The sequence below is a fragment of the Podarcis filfolensis genome (assembly GCF_964270895.1).
Source record: "Podarcis filfolensis genome assembly, chromosome: 8".
Taxonomy (NCBI): Eukaryota; Metazoa; Chordata; class Lepidosauria; order Squamata; family Lacertidae; genus Podarcis; species Podarcis filfolensis.
Genome location: NC_139611.1, coordinates 23,206,713 through 23,226,085, shown reverse-complemented (window position 1 = coordinate 23,226,085; position 19,373 = coordinate 23,206,713). Strand labels below are relative to the sequence as shown.

The following is a 19,373-nucleotide window of genomic DNA, read 5'->3' as shown; positions in this document are numbered from 1 at the left end:
AACCCACAGTGCCACCCGCGTCCCTTGTCTTTCAGTTACAAAGGGGCTATCGCAGCAAAGCAAGTGGTTCACATGCAAAAGGTCCTGGGTTCAATCTCCCAGGTAAGGCTGGGAGAGTAAACTCAGGAGAGTCGCTGCCAAACAACATAGACAACACTGATCTAAACACAGACCAGTGGTTTTGTTTAATAGAAAGCAGCTTCCTATATAAATCAGCCCTTTATCCAGAAACAGGAGGACCAAAATCTTTATGTTTAAGGGAAGGACCAGAGGTCAGGGCTAGTGCATCTGGTCTCAGATGTACCTGGCATTCCAGGTAGGGCTGGGAATGTCCCCTGCCTGAAATCCTGGAGTCCTCCTGCCAGTCAATGCAGACAATAATAAACTAAATGGACCAGCGGTCTGAATCTATAAGGCAGATTATTGTGTACCACATAGGGGAAAACTGTGTCCAGGCATCCACTGTGTGCTGACCAGGTGCCTGCTATGGAGAGCACCTGTGAGGCTCACTCCTATTCCTTTTTGAGGTTCTCTACCTTTAAGCTAAGGGATGCGGGTGGCGCTGTGGGTTAAACCACAGAGCCTAGGACTTGCCGATCAGAAGGTCAGCGGTTCAAATCCCCGCGACAGGGTGAGCTCTCGTTGCTCGGTCCCTGTTCCTGCCCACCTAGCAGTTCGAAAGCACGTCAAAGTGCAAGTAGATAAATAGGTACTGCTTTGGCGGGAAGGTAAACGGCGTTTCCGTGCGCTGCTCTGGTTCGCCTGAAGCGACTTTGTCGTGCGGGCCACATGACCCGGAAGCTGTACGCCGGCTCCCTCAGCCAATAAAGCGAGATGAGCGCCACAATCCCAGAGTCGGCCACGACTGGACCTAATGGTCAGGGGTCCCTTTAACTTTACCTTTAAGCTGGATTTGGACCTCACCACACTTCAAATATAGAGTAACAGCCCCTCTGCCTTTCTGACTGTCCTCTGTCTGCTTTTGGGCATTACAACTGAATAAGGGTGTGGGGAGAATATCTCTCTGGTTCCTTCTATAAACCTCATATCATGTCTACGCTGCCTCCTCACAGCACATGAGAATCTGCCACGCTCTCCTTGTGAGGAAAGAAGGTGAAAGCCAGATTGCAAAGCGTGAGCAGATTGCTAATGAGCAGGGAGAGTTAAATATTTGCAGCTCGGAGGTGGAGGAGAGAGAGGAAGGCAGGCAAGGACCAGGCCCAGAGGGCAACTCTCGGCCAGGGGCCATTTCTCAGCTGTGGGGATGGGGAATCAGACTGTGGTTCGAGTCTCAACAGCTTTTTGGGTGCATGATGTTTTGGTGGGCCCCCAAAAGTAATTATCTCACGGCCGGGAACGTTGCAAAAAAGGAAAGGAGAAGAATCCAAGTGCTCTAAGGAAGTGGGGAGCTTTTGCAGCCCGGGGGCCATATTCCCTTATGGAGAACAGTCTGGGGGCCACATTCCAGGGGTGGACAAGGGCTGGGTGTTAAAGGTGGGCAGGTCAGTTGATATGAAGAAGAAGAATAATAATAATAATAATAATAATAATAATTTATTTATACCCCATCCATTCTGGGCGGCTTCCAACCAAATACCAAAAACAATACAGAGTCAGACATTAAAAACTTCCCTAAACAGGGCCGCCTTCAGTTGTCTTTTAAAAGTAAAATAGTTGTTCATTGCCTTGACATCTGCTGGGAGGGCGTTCCACATGGTGGACACCACTACCGAGAAGGCCCTCTGCCTGGTTCCCTGTAACCTCACTTCTTGCAGCGAGGGAACCACCAGAAGGCCCTCAGTGCTGGACCTCAATGTCCGGGCAGAACGATGGGGGTGGAGATGCTCCTTCGGGTATACAGGGCCAAGGCAGTGTAGGGCTTTAAAGGTCAGCACCAACACTTTGAATTGTGCTCAGAAACATACTGGGAGCCAATGAAGATCTTTCAGGACCGGTGTTATATGGTCCCGGCAGCCACTCCCAGTCACCAGTCTAGCTGCCGCATTCTGGATTAATTGCAGTTTCCGAGTCACCTTCAAAGGTAGCCCCACGTAGAGCGCATTGCAGTAGTCCAAGCGGTAGTCTTACCTCTCTAAATGTGGCAACAGACTGTATTCCAGCTGCACAACTGTCACACACAGTTATACACAACCCTCTCCCTCATAGGAACATAGCTGCCTCAAGCTGTTGCAGCATGGGACCTTCTGCACTCAGTGCAGGTGCTCTTCCTTTGAGCCATGTAAGGACGTTGCCTTATACCATGTTAGAGCCCAGGTCCCCTTAGCTCAGTGCTGTTTGGCAAGAGGTCTCCAGTGCTTCAGGTAAAGGACATGGCAATGGTGCAACGTTTAACCTTCTGAATGCGAAGTGGGTTTCCTGCTCCTCAACTATGCCCCTCCCTCAAGGAAGGATACCAGGCTGTGCATTATATCAACTCTGATGGTATCTCGCCCACTTTTGTCTACTGCTTCTCCAGATTCTTCCCCAGGTCTGCTAATGTGCCATCCTCTTTCGGCGGAGATTCTGTGAATTTCACCTTCTGCATGCAAGGCAGGAGTATTCCGCCTCCTCTATAGCCCTTCCTTTGCAAATTGCCCTAAGTGAAATGGGACTGGGGGGTGGGAATGCAGTGAAAAGTTTGGAACGAAACAACGACTGAACGTGTAAGTGCCCCACAAGCGAATCAGAGCATGAATGTAAGTGCTCATGGTTGCATAACTGTATGCACACCTATCTTAACGAATGCTCAATAAAGGCTAAACTAACCTCTGCATAAGCTGTGTGCAAGCAGGTCAGGAAGAATGCACGACAAGAACATGTGAAACGGGCCCTCAGAAAACCTGCCTCTCCACACCTATTAGCCTATGAATATATTCTGTGTCAGCTGAAGTTTCCAAGCCATCTGCAACAGCTCAGTCAGTACAGCATAAGACTCTTAATCTCAAGGTCACGAGTTCGAGTCTGACCTTGGGCAGAAAATCCTGCATTGACGGGTTGGACTAGATGACCCGCATGGTCCCTTCCAACTCTGTAGTTCTATGATTCTGTGATCTTAGAGGGTAGCCCCACGTTGAGGCTTCTCCAAAAGGCCTTCCTCTTGCACATAAGAACATTAAGAAGAGCCTGGTGGATCAGGCGAATGGCTCCTATAGCCCAGCTTCCTGATCTCACAGTAGCCACCAGATGTCTGGGATAAACCAGCAAGTGGGATCTGACCACAAGAGCCCTCTCTGTCTTCTGTGGTTTCAGAAGCACTATTGCCTCCAACCATGGAGGCAGATTGTGGCCATCATGGCTAGGTAAAGGTAAAGACAAAGGGACCCCTGTCCATTAGGTCCAGTCGTGGCAGACTCTGGGGTTGTGGCACTCATCTCGCTTTATTGGCTGAGGGAGCCGGCGTACAGCTTCCGGGTCATGTGGCCAGCATGACTAAGCCGCTTCTGGCGAACCAGAGCAGCGCACGGAAACACCGTTTACCTTCCCGCCAGAGCGGTACCTATTTATCTACTTGCACTTTGACATGCTTTTGAACTGCTAGGTTGGCAGGAGCAGGGACCGAGCAACAGGAGCTCACCCCGTTGCAGGGATTCGAACCGCCAACCTTCTGATCGGCAAGTCCTAGGCTCTGTGGTTTAACCCACAGCGCCACCCGCGTCCGGCCATCATAGCTAGTCGCCATCAATAACCTTTTCCTATTAATTTGTCTGGTTCTCTTTTACAGCCGTCCAATTTGCTGGCCATCGCTGCCTCCTTGCGGGAGGGAGTTCCACAGATTAACCGAGCGCTGCACAACAATGTCCTTTCCTTTATCCCTCCCCAAACATTCCACTTCATCCGGTGTCTATTGGAGTCCTGGTGTTAATGAAGAGGGAGGAAAACGTTTTGCTCTTTGCTTTCTCTACTCCATGCATAATTCTACCGACTTCTAAAAATCATGTGTCTTGGTGGAGCGCACCAGCAATTCTCTCAAAGGCAACCCTGCAGAGCAATTTTCCAAACTGCTTTAGGCAGGAATGCGCAGGGCGCGAATTGAGTTCTGGCCTCGGGCCAGGATTCACGCTGGGGGCAGCAGAGGCTGCGTGCACTGAACTGCAAGATATAGTCTGTTTGTGACTGTGGTTTTTGTTTTTTTCACCAGGATTATTTTTTTTTTTTTAAAGCGTTCTTTCTTTTACACACATACTTGCAGGGTGGGGAGAGTCAATGTAATCAGCAGGAAGCCAAACACTCCCAACGGTCTCGTGTCAATAAGGTTTTTTGTTTACGGACAGAGCCCACCCGGATTCCTAGCCCAAATGCCAAGCGCCCCCCACGTACGGGGCCTAGGCACAAAGCAAGCCTTTGGACAAGGAGAGGGAAAGGTTATGCTCATTAGCATGCAGCTCAGGGCTACTTTACTAGACAAAGGGCAGGAGTTGAAGAAATGAGAGTGGGGCAGGTCAAACTTTCCAAATGCCATTGTGTTCGGAGGCCCTGATCCTGCTAAACGAGGCACCTGACACTGACTGCAATGTGCCCATGTACCACAGGAGCCAGCTCCCTTTGCCCCCCCCCAATAAAATATTTGGGAGCCCTCCCCCCCCCCAGTGCTGGGTTAAACCCTGTGGAGGCCCCATGGCAGTCAAAATCTCAGGGGGCCCCTTGCAAGTTATCTCAAAGCTTCTACTCGGTTTCACTGTAATTTTCTTTCAAGATCAAATCAACGCTATTTCGATTTCTTGTTGTGGGGCCCCTCAAAAGTGTGGGGTCCATAGGACGGTGCCTACTCTTCTAATTTGATAATCTGGCACTGCCCCTCACCCTCCCCAGTTGATGGGTAAAAAGGTAACGGTACCCCTGACCATTAGGTCCAGTCGTGGACGACTCTGGGGTTGCAGCGCTCATCTCATTCTATAGGCTGATGGAGCCGGCGTTTGTCCGCAGACAGCTTCCGGGTCATGTGGCCAGCATGACTAAGCCGCTTCTGGCGAACCAGAGCAGTGCACAGAAACGCCGTTTACCTTCCCGCAGGAGTGGTACCTATTTATCTACTTGCACTTTACGTGCTTTCAAATTGCTAGGTTGGCAGGAGCAGGGACCGAGCAACAGGAGCTGACCCCATCACAGGGATTCAAATGCCAACCTTCTGATCGGCAAGCCCTAGGCTCTGTAGACCACAGCGCCACATTCAAATGGGGGGTGGTGGTGCGTGTGTGTGCTGCAACTTGTGATTGGTTTATGTGATCCCCATAGGTGTAGCCAGGGAAGCAGGAAGGGCAGCCGCCCCCTTCCTAAAACCACCTTAGCTAAAAGTAGAAATTGTAGAAAGGTTTGGACAGATTTTTCTGAGCACTTGGGGGCAAAATAAAGTCATTTAAAACAACAGTTGTTGAGAAATATTGTTCCAAATCTGCTAGACAGAGCAAGACAGAGGATGATGACAAGTGGGTGTACTGCCCGCCCCCAATTCCTGGCTACGCCCATGCCTACCTGCCCCCCCCCCAAATATTTTATTCAAATAGATACCCTTGGCATGCACCAGTTTTTGATGCATATCTGTGGGGGAAGCCCTCGGTCATCATTCCATGTGTGCATGAGAATGTTCCTTACAGCCTGATCCTCTACAAATTTACTCACATCCCTTGGGACTTAGAACCTGCTGCCTTGGGGTTGGAGGTCCCTTCCAACTACAGTGGTACCTCGGGTTAAGAACTTAATTCGTTCTGGAGGTCCGTTCTTAACCTGAAACTGTTCTTAACCTGAAGCACCACTTTAGCTAATGGGGCCTCCCGCTGTGCCAGAGCACGATTACTGTTCTCATCCTGAAGCAAAGTTCTTAAGCCGAGGTACTATTTCTGGGTTAGCGGAGTCTGTAACCCGAAGCGTCTGTAACCTGAGGTACCACCGTACCATTCTGCGGTTCTATGTGATGCCTTTTGCTCATCGCTGCGAAGGGCCCAGCGGTGCTCAGGCTGCCTGGACTCGAGGGCTGGCTCCTCCCGCTCCGGGGCCAGCCTTGCTATGGGGTGGGGGGAGAGAGAGGACGAGAGCAAGGGAGCGCGGGCGGGCGAGCTCGTCCGCTGCCAGAGCGTGTTCCCTCGCGGGGGCGGCCCCTGACATCGTCGGCCGCCGCCGCTGCAGTCGCTGCCGCAGATCGCCCCGTCGGAAGAGGCGAGCCCTCTCCTCCTCCTCCTCCTGCCGTCGCTCCCCGTGGTCCTCTCCCTCTCTCCATGGCCAGCGCGGGGCTGCAGCTGGTGGGCTACTTCATGGCCCTGGCCGGCTTGGTGGGCTCCATCTGCTCGTCGGCGCTGCCCCAGTGGAAGCAGAGCTCCTACGCCGGGGACGCCATCATCACGGCCGTCGGGCTGTACGAGGGCCTCTGGATGAGCTGCGCCTCGCAGAGCACCGGGCAGGTCCAGTGCAAGCTCCACGAGTCGTTGCTCTCGCTCGACGGTGCGTCCCACGGGTGCATGGCGGGGGGGGGGGGGGAGCGGGCGCGCAGGGAGAGCCAGGGCTGCGGTTGCGCCTCGCTGGCGTCCAGCAGACAGCCTGCGGGTGGGTACGGGAAGCGGGGCTCTCGCCTGACGGGATGTAGCGCAGCATCCAAGCGTCTGTAACCCGAGGTACCCCCTCTAAATCAAGTACCTCGGGTGACAGACGCTTCAGGTTACAGACTCCGCTAACCCAGAAATAGTACCTCGGGTTAAGAACTTTGCTTCAGGGTGAGAACAGAAATCGCGGCGGCGGCGGCGGGAGGCCCCATTAGCTAAAGTGGTGCTTCAGGTTAAGAACAGTTTCAGGTTAAGAACGGACCTCCAGAACGAATTACGTTCTTAACCCGAGGTACCACTGTAAATGAATAAAAGCAATTTACTAAAAGTAGACATTGTAGAAAGATTTGGACAGATTTTTTTTTTCTGAGCACTTGGGGGGTCAAAAGAAATTTAAAACCACTAATGTTGAGATATTTGATTCCGAATCTGCTAAAAAGAGGTTGATGGCAGGTGGGTGTCTTACCGCCCCCTCCTATAAATCCTGGCTACGCCCGTGGCAGCATCCCCGGATCTGGAACCCCTTCCCACTCAAACGTGCTGCGTGTTTGTGTGTGGTGGGTTTTAGCTACGCAGTGGTGGTGGCGGCTGAGCGCTCTGCTTCTCTCTTCTCCTAAATTAGAAAAGAAAAGCTCCCGCCCCCCCCCCACCAAAAAACTGCCTTCGATTGTCTCCAGTGCATTGAATTTTGAATTGTACATTCTTAGGGGCAGAGACCTGTGTTGTTTGTTTGTTTAAGTTCTTACCTTACATTGTCAGGCATTGTCATATTACATCACAAAACTTATTATACTGAGATTTTCAACCTGTATGTATACTTTATATACATAAAGAGAAAAGGAAAAGGAAAAAAAACCCAAAGAAAAAGCTATTCCAAACTTATTCCAAAATCATATATATACCAACACTTTGGATTTGCTGTCTATCCTTTTGTATATTACTTTTTTTAATGAAAGAATGGACTCTTATTATTGTATATTTCTTTACATTTTATTTAATACATTCCTATATCAATATGTATCCTTGGTCTTGTTCCTCAACTCAGTCTCTCCCCAAAGTCAATCAAATGCTTGCATAGATAGTGAACCTTTACTGTATTTTTGAACGTATATCTTATATCTATCCCACTTTCCCATAAATTTTTGTTTCGAGTTGCCTCTCAGGCTATTTGTCAGCTGTGCCATTTCAGCAAATTCTTGTAGCTTGTTATGCCAATCCATGATTGTCGGGACTCCCTGTGTTCTTGTTAATGTTAAAATGCCACACAGTTGATATCTCCTCCTCCTCCTCTTTTGCTTTTATTTTTATTACAGTATTAGCTTTCATATTCTTTCATATCCAAGCTGAACCTTGACATCATATAAAGGCATTGCGAGTGACCTCTGGTGAGCCTTGTCTCAAGGGAAGGCTCAAGGTGATATTTATTATTGTTTAACATTTAGTGCTATTTCCTATCCACATTGAGCCCTGGCATCATGTAAAGGTGCTGCAAGTGACCCCTGGTGAACCTTGCCTCAAAGGAAGCTTCGGGGTGACAGTGGTGGCTCTTTATTATTTGGGGGCTGTCTGCAAGTAAGTGCTACTCGCTGACCCATTGCAATTACCATATTGGCCCGAATATAAGCCGCAACCCAATATAAGCCACACCGTTAAAATTGGAGAGGGGAAAAGAAAAAAAGGGAAAATACCCAAATATAAGCTGCTCCATTCTTCGCTGCTCCTGGCTGCATACTGGGGGGGGGGGGGCGAGCCGTGCTGCATTGCCAGCGGCCTTTCCCCTTCCTCGCTCTCTCCCTTCCCTGCCTTGGGGAAGAGGACAGGGGACTACTGGCTCCTGGAGCTCCTGGCTGCATACCGTAAGGTCGCGAATATAAGCCACACTTTTGACTTTCCACAGTCGGAATCTGGGGGGAAAGTGAGGCTAATATTTGGGCCAATGCGGTAATGAACCTAAGTTAGCCATGTCTACTAACTTCAGCCGGTTTACTCTTGAGTGGGACTAACTCTGGATACAAACTATTACTATTGATAATTATTATTTTGCAGTATTCAATATCCAGGGTGGGGTGGGGGTGCATCCCATTGTCATTGCTCTGCAAGAGCACCCCTCCATGCAGTAATGTTGGAGATGCATTGAAGAAAAAAACCAATACAGTGGTACCTCAGGTTAAGTACTTAATTTGTTCCGGAGGTCCATTCTTAACCTGAAACTGTTCTTTTTTTTTTAAAAAGGATATTTATTGAGATTTCACAAACAAAGAAAATTACAATATAAGAAAAGAAAAAGAAAAAGAAAAAGATACAAAATATGTGAAAAAAAACAATTAAAAATAAATCATTCTTTTCGTTTCTTATATTTCAATTACTCGTTTCTTGACCTCCTCACACCTCCCTTTTTTGTATTCCAGTTCACATAGTTAATTCAGCAAATCCTTTCCCTCTTTGTTTTTATCTTAATTACAAATCTTAACATATTAAACATCATATTTTCATCTAATTAACAATCCTTTTTTGCATATTCTTTTAACTTTGTTACTAAAACCATCACATTTCAATCCTGCATCATTTTAACATTCGTTAATTTTACGGTATTTCTGCAGGTAATCTTTAAATTTCTTCCAATTTTCTTCCACCAACTCTTCTCCCTGGTCGCGGATTCTGCCAGTCATTTCCGCCAATTCCATATAATCTATCACTTTCATCTGCCATTCTTCCAAGGTGGGTAGATCTTGTGTCTTCCAATGCTTCGCGATGAGTATTCTTGCTGCTGTTGTAGCATACATAAAAAAAGTTCTATCCTTCTTTGGCACCAATTGGCCGACCATGCCCAGGAGAAAGGCCTCTGGTTTCTTCAGGAAGGTATATTTAAATACCTTTTTCATTTCATTATAGATCATTTCCCAGAAAGCCTTAATCTTTGGGCACGTCCACCAAAGGTGAAAGAATGTACCTTCATTTTCCTTACATTTCCAACACTTATTATCGGGCAAATGATAAATTTTTGCAAGCTTGACTGGTGTCATGTACCACCTGTATATCATTTTCATAATATTCTCTCTTAGGGCATTACATGCCGTAAATTTCATATCTGTGGTCCACAACTGCTCCCAGTCAGCAAACATTATGTTATGTCCAACATCTTGTGCCCATTTAATCATAGCAGATTTAACCGTTTCATCCTGCGTATTCCATTTCAACAGCAAGTTATACATTCTTGATAGTATCTTAGTTTTGGGATCTAGCAGTTCTGTTTCCACTTTTGATTTTTCCACCTGGAAGCCATTTTTTTTATCCATATTATAAGCCTCCCTTATTTGATAATAATGAAGCCAGTCTCGCACTTTATCTTTTAGTTTCTCAAAACTCTGCAATTTCAATTTGTCACCTTCTTGTTCCAAAATCTCCCAATATTTTGGCCATTTGGCCTCCATATTGAGCTTTTTCTGAGCCTTCGCTTCCATCGGTGATAGCCACCTTGGGGTTTTATTTTCAAGTAAGTCTTTATATCTTGTCCAGACATTAAACAATGCTCTTCTGACAATATGGTTTTTAAATGCTTTATGAGCTTTAACCTTGACATACCACAGATATGCATGCCACCCAAAAACATTGTTGAAACCTTCTAAATCCAAAATGTCTGTGTTCTCAAGAAGCAGCCAGTCTTTCAGCCAGCAAAATGCTGCTGATTCATAGTAAAGTTTAAGGTCTGGCAGGGCAAATCCACCTCTATCCTTAACATCAGTTAATATTTTAAATTTTATTCTGGGCTTCTTGCCCTGCCAGACAAATCTAGAAATCTCTTTCTGCCACTTCTTGAAACAATCCATTTTGTCCAAAATTTGCAATGATTGAAATAAAAATAACATTCTTGGCAATACATTCATCTTTATAACAGCAATTCGACCAAACAAGGAAAGCTTCAAGTTTGACCATATTTCAAGATCCTTTTTCACTTCTGACCAACATTTCTCGTAGTTATCTTTAAACAAATTTAAGTTCTTAGCAGTCACATTAACCCCCAGGTATTTTACTTTCTTAACCAAAGTTAATCCCGTCTCCTTCTGAAACCTCTCTTTCTCAATCGGTGTTAAATTTTTCTCAAGAACCTTAGTCTTTGACTTGTTCAACTTGAATCCTGCCACTGTTCTTAACCTGAAGCACTACTTTAGCTAATGGGGCCTCCTGCTTCCGCGGCGCCAGAGCACGATTTCTGTTCTCATCCTGAAGCAAAGTTCTTATCCCGAGGTACTATTTCTGGGTTAGCGGAGTCTGTAACCTGAAGCGTATGTAACCCGAGGTACCACTGTAAAGAGGAGTGGTGTATGGACTTTCCAGAATAAACCCAACATTAAAGCCAGGGCCAGGGCCAGGCCAGGACATTTCGCTGCTAGAGACAAAGTGGGAAATGCTTTCTCCACTGCTGTGTGCCCGCTGTTGTGTGCCAGCGTGCCAGGTGGGCATGCAGTGGAAAAGGAGCCTGACAGTCATGGTGCACATTCCCTGGCAGCTGGATTTGACACTCCTTGTGGCTGTCTGGAGCCTGCCGCCTTGAGGCAACGGCCTTGATTCGCCTCACGGATGGGCCAGCTTTGACTAATGCAATTAGATTGTGGAAGATCCCCTGGAGGGGGAAAGCTACCAGTCAGTAGGGATGCTGATTCTTCAACAGATCGCTCTGCTACCAGCTCTCTTCTCTAAGTGCTTTGCATGGGCAAAGCAACCCTGAACAGAGCGAAGATCTAAAACAGTAACTGTGCGCGTGCGATGTTCTTGCATGGGTGCAACTGCTTGCTGAGGATTAACTATTATTTATTAGCTGGCAGTACACCCGGTGTTGCCCCAGGAATCTAAGAAACATAGACCAAAACCCACTCCTCACTATCGGGAGCCCATCATGCCAAACTGGAATTAGGAAATCTTCAGAGGCATCCAAATTGGCGGAGTTTGGGCCTGACAGATGGATTCAAAATGGCGCCCATGTGTCAGTGTGAGAGAGTCTGTTATCCTCTGCATTGGAGACCCCTTTCAGAGCAGATGGAGCCTTTGGCCTGTGTGCCAGTGGATCTGATTCAAGGTGTAGAGCCCGGGTTAAATAGCTCTTCACCTCTGTGTCAGAGCTTTTTCATAAGTGTTGCATATAACTGTTAAAGGAGCCCTTCGCCTATGTGTCAATGGGCGAGAGTCATTGGGTAGAGCTGTAAAGAGTTTTTAGCTAATGTGTCAAAGAGGCCTTTAACAGGTAAGGGAGCCCTTTGCCCATACATCAGAGGTTGGAACAAGGCACTCTTAATTGGGAATGAAATGAAATGAAATGAAATGCCTTTGTTAAAAATTAGTTCCTGGAAGGGTTGCCATGTGTCCTCTTTTTCCAGGTCACATCCTCTTTTTCATGGGTAGAGGTAAAAAGGTAAAGGTAAAGGACCCCTGGAAGGTTAAGTCCAGTCAAAGGCGACTATGGAGTGTGGTGCTCATCTCGCTTTCATGCCAGACAGCTTTCAGGGTCATGTAGCCAGCATGACTAAACCGCTTCAGGCACAACTGAACACCATGACAGTAGCCAGAGCGCACAGAAATGCCATTTACCTTCCCGCCACAGCAGTACCTATTTATCTACTTGTACTGGTGCACTTTCAAACTGCTAAGTTGGCAGGAGCTGGGACCGAGCAACAGGAGCTCACTTGGTTGTGGGGATTCGAACTGCCAACCTTCTGATCAGCAAGCCCAAGAGGCTCAGTGGTTTAGACCACAGCGCCACCCGCTGTTTAGAGTCATCATAGTGATCCATAGTTAAAAGTAAAGGTAAAGGTAAAGGGACCCCTGACCATTAGGTCCAGTCGTGACCGACCTGCGTCCCTATAGTTAAAAGTAGAAGTCAGCAAATGTGACCTGTCTTTTGCTCTTCAAAATATGGCAACCCTATGGGACATTTTTGAAGGGATGCGGGTGGCACTGTGGGTTAAACCACAGAGCCTAGGACTTGCCGATCAGAAGGTCGGCGGTTCGAATCCCCGCGACGGGGTGAGCTCCCCTTGCTCGGTCCCTGCTCCTGCCAACCTAGCAGTTCGAGAGCACGTCAAAGTGCAAGTAGATAAATAGGTACCGCTCCGGTGGGAAGGTAAACGGCGTTTCCGTGCACTGCTCTGTTTCGCCAGAAGCGGCTTAGTCATGTTGGCCACATGACCCGGAAGCTTTACTCTGGCTCCCTCGGTCAATAAAGCGAGATGAGCGCCACAACCCCAGAGTCGACCACGACTGGACCTAATGGTCAGGGGTCCCTTTACCTTTATGGGCCATTTTAAGCAACTTAACCCTGCAATTGCAGCTGCCTCTTTCCCCCCTTGGACACCCCAAAGACAGGCACTTTCTTGTTTTCCAGTTCATATCCAGACTTCCCGGGCACTCATGGTGGTCTCCATCCTCCTGGGCTTCGTGGGGGCTGTTGTTAGCGTGATCGGAATGAAATGCACCAAAGTTGGAGACGAGAATCCCGTGGTGAAAAGCTGGATCGCTGTGTTGGGGGGTGTCTTCTTCCTACTAGCAGGTAAGTAAGCTGAAGGCTAATATATACCCTGTGGGCCTTGTCCCAGCCTGGGTGCCAAATGGGGCCCTCTGGGCATCTCCCTCTAACCTGGGGACTCTCCCTGGTCCCTTGCCTGCTCTATTTGTACTCTCCTTGGGTGTTGTTGTCTGGCTGGGTTGTGTCCTCAAACTCTGAGAATCCCTCTTGCTTGCCTGGATGGAGGACAGACGTGTGTGTATGACAACACGTGGAAACTGGATTGTGCTACAGATCTGGAGGCTGGTTGGCTGCCACTGCTGAGTGCCTTCTCCATGCTGCTGCTCCTGCAGTATTCAAGGCCAGACTATGTTTCCGGGCATCTTCCACCTCTCTGCTTCTCCTGTCATTCTACCTGTTAATCAATAGCAACAGATTCCAAGGTGGGATGCAGAGGGGGTAGGTGACCAGCAGTCCAATGGTCAGCCCAGGTATCTGAATCCTGAGGGCAAGGCCCTTGAGGCTGGCAGGTGGGAGAGCCAGTGAGCTGGGTGGCTGCTGCAGCGTGCTCTTGCTGTCACCCCACGGATTCCCTGTCTGCCTATCTGCCACCACTCACTACACTGAAGTGGACAGTGACACCTCTTGGTGGCCAAGTGAACTGCAGCCTGACGACAGTCTTACATTGCTATTATACAGTAAGACAAGAGTAATATTTATTGCTCCGCCCACTTTTGCTTCTGGCCTGCTGCCCACCACTGGCACATACCCCCCCCCAAAGGTTGCCCAGAAGAGAATGGGGTTGAAAAATACACTCCACCCTTGTTTTATTCGGTGGGCTCAAAGTGGCTCAAAACAAATACAACTTTGTGGAAACAAGTTAATGAAGTGGATTATTCCTCAATAAGAGGGTTATCGGGTGCACCTGTTCTGGGCACATCCTGGTTTGGAGCATGAAATGCATATCAAAGTTCTTGTTATACTGGTGCTTAAATGATGATTTGGGGAACACAAGCATGTGTTCAAGATAGTAAAGGAAAAAGCTAGATATAGCAGCTTGCTCTGAGGCTTAGTAAGGGCAGTAGGTCAGGCAACATAGCAGTTTCTCCTTGGTCCTGTGCCTGCAGATAAGCCTTATGAAGTACATTGACCACTGAATATTGGGGGAATTGGAGACATGTGACACAAGACAGCAGCAGCCATAGGACATATAGGCCTGCAGGGCCCATTCTTATTGGCTCTGCTAAGAGACCATCTCTGTTTGGCTGCTCCTCCCCTCAAACATTTTCCATTCAAGCTGTTCATTTACTACTTTTAAGAACGGGTTCCTGGGCTTGCTTGTATTTCTCCTCTGCCCCCCACCCCTTGTTTATAACACAATGCATGGCATAGAGAAAGCAGACAGAGAAAAGCTCTTCTCCCTCTCTCACAACATTAGAACATCCCATAAAGCTGAATGTTGGGAGATTCAAGACAGATAAAAGGAAGTCCTTCTTCACGCAGCCCCTAGTTGAACTATGGAACTCACTCCTGCAGGAGACAGTGAAAGCCACCAACTTAAATGGCTTTAAAAGAGGACTGGACAAATTCATGGGAAGAGAGGGCTCTCAGTGTGGCTACTTGCCACATCATCTATGCTCTACCTCCACTGTCAGAGATATTATGCTTCTGAATACCAGCTCCTGGGTATCGCAGGTGGGGAGAGTGCCGTTGCACTCATGTCTAGCTTGCGAGCTTCCCACAGGCATGCGATCAGAGACTGAGAGAATGCTGGACTAGGTGGGTTCCTCATCTGATTCAGCAGAATGTTCTCATGATGACTCCCAATCCTGGAACATGAGTGTAATGTGTAGTTTGGCCCCCAGTTCCTAATAACTAAATAATTTGTGTTGCCTTCTCTGTTCCCAGGTCTGTGCACTATGACGGCTGTTTCATGGTACGCGGCACGGGTGACGTACGAGTTTTTCAATCCCAGCACGCCGGTTAACGCCAGGTGAGAGCAGGGCCTGCGCCAACCCAGAGTGTGCGTTCTTACACCTCTTGTCAAACCAGAAATCACAGCAGCGGATGTGTGCCTTTCAAAACGCAGAGAGATTGTCCCAGTTGTGTACAGCATCCCCCCTCAATCACAGGTGGGGAACGTTTTTCAGTCCAAGGGCCACATTGCCTTCTGGGCAACCTTCTGAGGGCCACACGCCAGCTGTGGAAGACTGTAGAGAAAAGGGATGAATGTAAATGTTACCTTTGCACACCAGGCTAATTTCGATACACACTCCCAAACCCATCTCTATGGGGCCGGCACCATGCCCTCGCTGTCTGAGATCTCGCTGGAAATCAGCGCTGATTTAATGCACCAGAACAACACAGCACGTTAACCCACTATAATGGTGCAAACACAAATTCTGATATGCACTTCAATCCCTCCCATAAATTCCTGAAACAGGGAGCTGATTGTCACACCATCTAGCTCAGTTGTCTACAGAGACTGGCAGCAGCTCTCCAGGGTTCCAGACTAGGGTTGTCACCTAGCCCTACCCAGGGGGTGCCAAGGAATGATCCCCAGCCCTTCCTGCATGCAAAGCAGGTGTTCTGTTCTTCTGCCACTCCACTGTGGCCCTTTATTTTTTGCCATCTTGAGGCAACTGAGTTTTCATGTCAAAGCCCCAAGCCACCCCCAGGAGAATGAAGACACAAGGACACAGAATTTAGGTTAATGTTAATGGGCAAAATTTAGGCCACAACTTTATTGATTACAGAATGTGAGCGGTATTGGCTTAGGCACTGGCATCAACAGACTATATCAGACTCCTGCCCTCCTTGCAGGGAGTCTTTTAGGGGTAAACCACCAGCAGGGGGAGCCTCACCAATGTGGATCGACTCGAGCATCCCCTGGGTTCCCGCTGGGGTCGTGGCAAGGCCCTAGTCCCTCCCCGGGCTTTGGACGAGATCCACACCCCTGGATTACTTTAACACAGGGGTCAGCAAACTTTTTCAGCAGGGGGCCGGTCCACTGTCCCTCAGACCTTGTGGGGAGCCGGACTATATTTTGAAAAGAAATAATCAACAAATTCCTATGCCCCACAAACAGCCCAGAGATGCATTTTAAATAAAAGCACATATTCTACTCATGTAAAAACACCAGGCAGGCCCCACAAATAATCCAGAGATGCATTTTAAATAAAAGGACACATTCTACCCATGTAAAAACATGCTGATTCCCGGACCGTCCACAGGCCGGATTTAGAAGGCAATTGGACCGGATCCGACCCCCAGGCCTTAGTTTGTCTACCCATGCTTTAACGGAATACTCTTGAGCATGGAGGGGCAGATGATGGCCGCACCTCCCCTCACCCCCACATTGCTATTCCAGTGTCTAACCGCCTAACCTTACAAAGTTGTGACGATTGCTACGAGGTAGGCGAAAACCAAGTGGCCAGTGCCAATTTTTCAAGTGGAAAAAGTCCTACCAGGCCCCTCAACGGCGACCAACCGAAGTCCATGGCAAGGCCAATGACGCAACCTGAACAAAGGGTGGGAGGGCAGGAGATCCGTGGTGTGAGGCTGAAAAGGGGTGATTCAGCGTTGTGCTGTGGTTTAAATTGACCCCAGACATGCCCCCCAAGCCGCCTGATTGGCCACTTGGCTAACTGGCGTGGCCGGGCCTCCCCAGTGTAAGGCGGGACACAGTCCCGCCCGCCATAATAATTTATAATTTATAATTTATAATTTATAATTTATAATTTATAATTTATAATTTATAATTTATAATTTATAATTTATAATTTATAATTTATAATTTATAATTTATAATTTATAATTTATAATTTATAATTTATAATTTATAATTTTTTATAATTATAATAATAATACCCCGCCCATCTGGCTGGGTTTCCCCAGCCGCTCTGGGCAGCTTCCAACAGAACACTAAAATACAATAACCTATTCAACATTAAAAGCTTCCCTAAACAGGGCTGCCTTCAGATGTCTTCTAAAAGTCTGGTAGTTGTTTTTCTCTTTGCCATCTGGTGGGAGGGCGTTCCACAGGGCGGGTGCCACTACCGAGAAGGTCCTCTGCCTGGTTCCCTGTAGGAGGGGAGGCTTGGCGGCTTGCCCACAACGCGTCCCCACAAAGAGGTGGAGCCGATTTATCAGGATGTACACCTCAACATGTCTGCTGTTATAATCTACACTTTTTCTTCTTCTTTTTTGGCCTTAGGTATGAATTTGGACCTGCTCTCTTTGTGGGGTGGTCAGCAGGCAGCCTGACCATGCTGGGTGGAGCTTTCCTGTCCTGCTCCTGCCCCAAACCGGAAGAGAGAGGGCAGCAGTACTACCGGCAGTCGCAGCCTTCCACGGCTAGAGAGTACGTCTGAATCCCAAGGGAAGAAAGAGTGGAGACAAGTGACGGGTGGTTCCTTTACATGTCTGTGGAATGGAGAGGGCCAAGTTGCCTCTTGCAGCTCCAAGCAGGCTAGAAAGTCCAGAGGCACAATATCTCAGGGGTTGTTGTTATTATTGTTATTTTTGGTTCCTTCTCAGATTCATGCGCAAGAAGGGATTTGGAACGTCTTCCCCACCCACAGCTCTGCAAAATGGCATCACAGATGGGCCCGTGTGAGCGGTGGGAAGGGAGTCCCAACCTCGTGATATGTTTTCCACCCACCTGTTGTGTATCTGTGGGCTTGAAACTAACAGCTCTCTTTTTATTTCCCCTTCATTTTTCAGGCCCCCTGTAAAAAGGGGAGATCAGTCCGTGTAATGCCTTCGGGGGGAAGAGAGAGACATGGTTCTGGGCCTGAGCTTTTCAATCCAAGAGACCAAAGTGACTATAGCGAGGACATTTTAAAAAAACAAACACAAAGCAGACACCCCACTGTGTTTCCCCAAGACCCCTTTTCCTTATTGGGAGAGAGAAAAATGAAAAACCAGAAATGCATCTTTGAAAATGAAAGTTGCTCGTTTTCGAAATGTAAAAAGGTTGCATTAACTTTTCCCCATGGTACCGTTTATACTGCTTGACAATATGGTTCTACCTTTTCAACAACGACAACAACAAAATATATAAATGTTTCTAATGGTTTGTACTAAACATTTGTCTTATTAAAATATTTTTATTGCCAGCTTTCTAAAGTTTGTTGTATCCCTCCTCAGATTCTGGGGTGCCTTATAAGTGCTGAACTGAACGGTCCAGCAAGTTCACTACCCATCACATTTTGCGGGGAGGCGGGTAGTAAAGAAACTTATATACTCAGCCAGGCTAGCTCAATATTCTCTGCATTGAGGGCTTCACATAGGGGACCTTCCCAGACCTACCTGGAGATGCGGGGGATTGAACACAGGACCTTCTGCATGCAAAACAGGTGTGGACTGAACAGAGTTTTAAAAGTCCCACCCATAGCAGCAAAACTGAAGCAGAGGAATTAGGCTAGCTTTCCCCTTCTTACTCTGCTTAACAAAGATATCAGAGAACAGACTGGAAAGCAAGTTTAAAATATGGTTTACTTACTACATAGACTTGTACTGGTTTTCAGTTAAAGGTAAAGGTAAAGGAACCCCTGACCATTAGGTCCAGTCGTGGCCGACTCTGGGGTTGTGGCGCTCATCTCGTTTTACTGGCCGAGGGAGTCGATGTACAGCTTCCGGGTCATGCGACCAGCATGACTAAGCCGCTTCTGGCGAACCAGAGCAGCGCACGGAAACGCCGTTTACCTTCCCGCTGGAGCGGTACCTATTTATCTACTTGCACTTTGATGTGCTTTTGAACTGCTAGGTTGGCAGGAGCAGGGACAGAGCAACGGGAGCTCACCCCGTTGCTGGAATTCGAACCACTGACCTTCTGATCGGCAAGCCCCAGGCACTGTGGTTTAACCCACAGTGCCACCCGTGTCCCGGTTTTCAGTTACAGCAGCAGTAAAAACCATGCAGGTAAAATACTTATATTTAAAGTAAACAAACAAATTCTTTCTCTCAAAGAATTCTGGGTATTGCAGTTTGTTAAGGCTTGCTGGGAATTGTAACTCTGTGAGGGTTGAACTAAAGGTAAAGGGACCCCTGACCATTAGGTCCAGTCGTGGACGACTCTGGGGTTGTGGCGCTCATCTCGTTTTACTGGCCGAGGGAGCTGGCGTACAGCTTCCGGGTCATGTGGCCAGCATGACTAAGCCACTTCTGGCGAGCTAGAACAGCACATGGAAACGCCATTTACCTTCCCGCCAGAGTGGTACCTACTTATCTACTTGCACTTTGACGTGCTTTTGAACTGCTAGGTTGGCAGGAGCTGGGACCGAGCAACGGGAGCTCACCCTGTCACAGGAATTCAAACCGCCGACCTTCTGATTGGCAAGCCC

The 19,373-nt window shown here is 48.0% G+C and overlaps 1 protein-coding gene across 2 annotated transcripts; it reads left to right on the top strand.

The window, feature by feature from the left end:
• Window positions 1-6,046: 6,046 nt before the first annotated feature.
• On the top strand, window positions 6,047-18,150 carry CLDN19 (claudin 19). Of its 2 annotated transcripts, none has more exons than XM_083628998.1 (5): window positions 6,047-6,432; window positions 12,907-13,071; window positions 14,935-15,019; window positions 17,243-17,389; window positions 17,566-18,150. In XM_083628998.1, exons 1-5 carry the CDS (start codon window positions 6,210-6,212, stop codon window positions 17,642-17,644), a joined length of 699 nt encoding a protein of 232 aa, XP_083485124.1. In that variant the 5' UTR covers window positions 6,047-6,209; the 3' UTR covers window positions 17,645-18,150. The 2 variants fall into 2 exon arrangements, with proteins under 2 accessions (XP_083485124.1, XP_083485125.1); XM_083628999.1 differs by having other exon boundaries at window positions 6,049-6,432; window positions 17,752-18,150.
• Window positions 18,151-19,373: the final 1,223 nt, after the last annotated feature.

Coding starts and splice junctions, on each gene's coding strand:
- CLDN19 (XM_083628998.1), top strand. CDS start 6,210: ATGGCCAGCGCGGGGCTGCAGCTGGTGGGCTACTTCATGGCCCTGGCC. Junction 6,433..12,906: donor GTCGTTGCTCTCGCTCGACG/GTGCGTCCCACG, acceptor CTTGTTTTCCAG/TTCATATCCAGACTTCCCGG. Junction 13,072..14,934: donor TGTCTTCTTCCTACTAGCAG/GTAAGTAAGCTG, acceptor CTCTGTTCCCAG/GTCTGTGCACTATGACGGCT.